A 3,424-nucleotide genomic window follows, 5' to 3' on the forward strand; every position below is an offset into this window, starting at 1 on the left:
TAGAGAGTTGGGAAAAAAATGATGCTTTATGGATCCAAATCCTGTGGAATTCATCTCAGAAATGTCTGTCTTGATGTCTTCAGGGAATTTAAATTAATCAATTCCAGCCATCACAATCACTGATTTAAAAAATCATAAAAAAATCTATAAGTTTTAGAAAAAATTTTAGACTCTGTTCCAGTAGTTCATGAATATTGAAAATGTCTTTTGAGATTGGATCAAAGAAATGGGACTTCTATGTGCATTCATTTCCTAAAGGCATCCTTCAACTATTTATTCATTAGGCTGTAGATCAGAGGGTTCAGCATGGGATTGATGGCTGTGTGATATACAGAGGCCACTTTGAATGTTTGTCGAGAGTTTTGGAACTTGGGCACAAAGTAAAGGGAAAGGACGGTCCCTTGGAAGATGGTGATGACAGTCAGGTGGGAGGCACAGGTGGAGAAGGCTTTGTGACGCCCGCTGGCAGAATGGATTTTTAGTACAGTCACAAGAATGAAAACATAGGATGTGAGGATGACCAGCAGTGTACTCACCTCATTGAAGGTGGCAAAGCCAGAAAAGAACACGTGGGGGATGTGAGTATCAGAGCTCGACACAGCGATGAGAGCAGTGGACTCACAGAAAAAGTGGTTGATCACATGATATCCAGAAAAGTTTAGATGGATAGTGTAGCAAAGGAGTACCAAGGTGCTGCTCATACCCCAAAGATATGACCCAGCCACTACCAGGTCACAGAGCCTCTGTGGAATGGCCACTGTGTAAAGCAGAGAATTACAGATGGCCACCAGGCAGTCATAGGCCATCACTACAAGCAGGAATAGCTTGGTCACTACAGCTGTGTAGGAGAGTAAATACTGCAAAATGCAGCTAAAGTAGAAGATGCTTTGATCTGCCATGACCAGGTTCTCAAGCAGCTTGGGAGTGCTGATGGAAGAGTTACACAAATCAACAAAAGAAAGATGAGTGGGGAAGAAGTACATGGGGGTGTGGTACTTGGGGTCGATCTTGATGAGGACTATCATTCCAACGTTTCCTACCACAGTGATAACATATATTATCAGAAACACAAAGAAGAGATGGATCTGAAGTTCTGGGTAATCTGTGAAACTTAATATGGCAATGGTTGTCCTCAGACTCACATTTCTTGCTGCCCTCACCATAATTATTTTCAATCCAATGGTGTGCTTGCAAAGAGTTGTTCCTGCCAAAGAGAAGATTCTTGGGGGTGAGTGATAATTATGTCAAGACTTTGGGTGTTAGAGGAAAGAAAATGAGAAGGAAGAGTTGTTGGTCCTAGTTTACTCGACGGAGAACATGCCTCATGCAGATAGCTGCTACATATATACCAAACAAAGCTGAGTCTTTGAAATGTATTTGCATTTCCATTGCACTCTGTGTTTCCATTAAAAATACTTATTTCATTGCAATATGTACATCCACATATTTGTTAGTGTCATAGAATGCACATAACTGATGCACAATGTTTGCACATGAATACATGCATCAGTGAAGATTCTGTGAAAGAATATGTGAAATAATTGCCTCAAAGGAGAACATACCCTGCTATTGCATTTTGCTTCTACACTGGTTTTGCAAATCAACTAAAACCTTTCAGATAATATGTTTTAATTATGAGTATAAAAAATTAGGAAAATATAGAAAAAGAGCATAGCAATCCCATATTAGCAACTTATCCCATAAAAGTATCTTCTCTCATTGATTATCTTAATTGCTGAGGGTTTGTGGAGGACAAAGGCCTACTCTTGACCAGAGCAGAGTGTGCATTTTATTAGGGTTTGTAGTCTAATGGTTAGCTTTTACTATATTCAAGACATTGCATAGTTACCTTTTAAGGGTCCAAGACATATCAGGTAAGAATACTCCTAAGACTAACTAGATTTCATTCTTGTAACAGTTTATTTAACAATGTAAAGTGCATATAAAGACAATATGGATATATATCCATTTCCAAGTAGCAAATTTATTCTATTGTTTGTGAAACATGAGTGTTAACTTCTTCCTTTAAATAGGTTCAGAATTGGATAACATTTATAGCGACTTAACATTAAAAGTAAAATCAGAGACCCCCAATTACTAAATCAGGAAAACACTATTTGCACTTCTTTATAGAAAACCTGAAAAAATTTACCTGCTACAGAGAATCAGATCACCACCCTCCTGTTTTTCTGTCAACTCAGTATGACAGGAAGACCAAGGCTTTCACATCTAAGTCTATAGCCCTGGGGACTCAAGCTCTGGAGAATCACTAGCAACTAATTCTTCATAATCAACAAAACAGGTAATTTAGGCAAATGCTAGGTCTCTTGGACATGAATAATGACTAGAATCTCCTTGAAATTACACAGAATAATTCCAGCATGAAGTTGACAATTGTGCTTTGTTTGCACATAATTAAAATGCCCTCTTTAATTAATGAAACAAGAATAAAAATCAAATACAACTTCATTTATTTGAAATTCAGTAGGCCCCTTTGAATTTTGGAGGCAGCATATAGCAATTTTAGGTAAGTTACTCCCACTTATTTACAAAATTACCCAAAATCATGTCCATTTTTAGGGGGGTACAAAACAAGAGAAAACACAGTAAAACACATTGAAAAGTCTGGTCTCCCCTGCAAGCTGTGCTATGAGGGACATATGACCCAGCACTTATGATTGTTCTTTTTTATCATTTTATTATTATTATTATTATTATACATACATATGGAAAAGTATATTTGGCAAATAGGGGTTGTTCAGAACTTTTGATAGGCCCCTGCAGGGAATTACAGATCAAAACTTTAGGATTTTAAAGCAAATAACTTCCTCTGCAGAGAACTATTCACCTTTTTAGAAACTGCTTCTGACTTTTAAACAGAACCCAGTAGAATCTGCATGATTGACAATCAGCCACCAAGGTACCACACAACCTGCACTTCCCATCATGAACAGGGTGTTGTCTATTCTACTAATCTATAAAATTAGGCATGCACAGCAGTCACCAGCACTCCTTTTCTTGAAGACACACATAAGTGATATGAGCAATTACAAATGTCCGTGGTTCATCCCCTGGCCATTATTACTTCATGCTTCTCAACCTGAAATCTAGCCTCATGGGGTACTCCCTATGACAACTTCCTTATGGAAGAAAGTGCTATGGCCTTATGTTCGGATGGTTCTCTATTATTTGATAGCACCACACTAAAATGAATAGCTTCAGAACTACAATAATCCTGTTCTGAGGTAGCCCTGTAATGCATTGGTGAACAAAAATGTTTCCATTATTTAAAAATTCAAAAACTATGATTGGAACATTGGTATCACATTTTGAAACTTATCAGAAGATCTCTGTTTCAATACTTTACATGGTGGAGTAATATCCTCCAGAATTTGTTGTGTGCTCTAATTCTGCAACCAATATG

The 3,424-nt window shown here is 37.6% G+C and overlaps 1 protein-coding gene across 1 annotated transcript; it reads right to left on the bottom strand.

Moving 5' to 3' along the window:
* Nucleotides 1-269: 269 nt before the first annotated feature.
* LOC103584058 (olfactory receptor 5D14-like) lies at nucleotides 270-1,163 on the bottom strand. Its single transcript, XM_008565185.1, has one exon. The coding sequence runs from the start codon at nucleotides 1,161-1,163 to the stop codon at nucleotides 270-272; it is 894 nt and encodes a 297-aa protein (XP_008563407.1).
* Between the last annotated feature and the right edge of the window lie 2,261 nt (nucleotides 1,164-3,424).

The sequence above is a fragment of the Galeopterus variegatus genome, unplaced genomic scaffold (assembly GCF_000696425.1).
Source record: "Galeopterus variegatus unplaced genomic scaffold, G_variegatus-3.0.2 Scaffold40427, whole genome shotgun sequence".
NCBI classification, from domain to species: Eukaryota; Metazoa; Chordata; class Mammalia; order Dermoptera; family Cynocephalidae; genus Galeopterus; species Galeopterus variegatus.

Bases quoted from the DNA above. Each gene is read 5' to 3' on its own strand.
- LOC103584058 (XM_008565185.1), bottom strand. From the start codon at position 1,163: ATGGTGAGGGCAGCAAGAAATGTGAGTCTGAGGACAACCATTGCCATA.